At 32.8% G+C, this 1,690-nt stretch overlaps 1 protein-coding gene across 1 annotated transcript; it reads right to left on the reverse strand.

Moving 5' to 3' along the window:
• Positions 1-661: 661 nt before the first annotated feature.
• Positions 662-1,351, reverse strand: LOC139868247 (transcription factor HEC1-like). Its single transcript, XM_071856575.1, has one exon. It carries the CDS (start codon positions 1,349-1,351, stop codon positions 662-664), a length of 690 nt encoding a protein of 229 aa, XP_071712676.1.
• Positions 1,352-1,690: the final 339 nt, after the last annotated feature.

The raw sequence follows: 1,690 nt of genomic DNA on the forward strand, positions 1-1,690 counted from the left end.
TTCGAGCGTTTTCCCGCCAAAATAAAAACATTTATCACAAAGTGTCTCTACTAAATGTTCATATTTTCATCTCATCTATAATGTTCGTGAACAAAGTTTTTTCAAAAAACGAAAAAAAAAAAGTTTTTGCTTCCCCCCGCTTCCCCCCGAATGGTTACCTCCCTCTTGATCCTACCACTATATATATATATATATATATATATATATATATATATATATATATATATATATATATATATATATATATATATATATATATACACACTAGACCAACATTTTTTTCTAGCTAAAATGATTACTATTAAAATTAAAATTAAAGACCTCAACAGAATTAGCTACGTAGTATTTAATATAATAAGCAGTGCCTTAATTTAGTAATTAGTTACGTATCATCCATTAAAGTAAATTAGCTACCTATTTTCTCAAATCAATAACATTTCAAAATGATAGGGAATACTGAACCAATTTTCAGAGAAAGGAAGGATTATTTCATAACAATAGTACAACTTGCATGGTTTCCATATCCTAACATTTCATGTAGCAATAATTTTTTAAAAGGTTACTAAATACAACCCTCAAGCTAGTTTCAATTATGTCTCTCAATAAAGCACAATACTCATATAATCTATTATACCATAAATACTTATCTCTTTTTATCTAATTAAGTACCTAAATAATGTTGGACATTTTGTCCAGACTGGTGATAACCCTTTGTCGATGTCCCCATGGGAACATAATTCCCACTGGACATCGGAACAGGAAACCCGATCCCAGCTGTAGAGTTCGGCGGGGATCGATTATCACCAACTTTCTCGAGTGTTTTCACTTGATCCTTCAAAAACTTGACATAATGAATCGCTTCATCGAGCATAGAAGCCGTATCCATCTTCGTACCACCCGGTACAAGTCTTTGAAGTATCCTAATCCTTTCACTAATCCTCTCTCTTCGATGTCTTGCAGCCACACTTTGTGGATCTTTCGATATCTTCACGTTCCTTCTTTTTGGTGGTTTCACCGATTCAGGGTCAATGTGAATTGGTTGCATGGCTGCTATTCGGAATATCATTTCCCTCATAGCAGCCATTGAATTCCGCTTGTGCATTTCGCCACCACTGGATTGTAATTGTGTATGAGAAGTAAATGATATGGTTGATGAGTTATTATTGTTCATGAATGTATGTGAACTATAATTCGGATCTTCAAAATGTGACATGTTAGGATCCGTAAATTCGGTTGATGGGTTGTGATCATCTCCGTACATACCAGTAAAATCAGGAAGTTTTTCGTGTTGCATAAGCATCATCATCTCGGTTTGATCCTCAGAAATAGACTTTAGAAACTCAATGTCCATTGTTGAACAAATCTTTCCTTTTATAGTAACCCTAATGACCAATTATTATGGGCTGAGAGATGGGTTGAGTAAAGAGGAGGGAGGTAGACTAGAAGTTGTATCAGAAAGTTGCAGAGAAATAGAGAGAACAAAGAGAGAAATTGTTGGAGTTTAGTTTTGTTGCAAGAAAACAACATGAATAGTCCATCTATATATATAACAAGTTGTTGATTATTATTTATAGATTATATATTTTATTTTGAGGTTTTTATCTAAAGCATGCAGAATATATAGAATAATTGAATAATAATAATAATAATGGAAATATATAAATATGTCACAAAGTTGGTGGGCTTATCC

Source organism: Rutidosis leptorrhynchoides, chromosome 9, assembly GCF_046630445.1.
Source record: "Rutidosis leptorrhynchoides isolate AG116_Rl617_1_P2 chromosome 9, CSIRO_AGI_Rlap_v1, whole genome shotgun sequence".
NCBI lineage: Eukaryota > Viridiplantae > Streptophyta > Magnoliopsida > Asterales > Asteraceae > Rutidosis > Rutidosis leptorrhynchoides.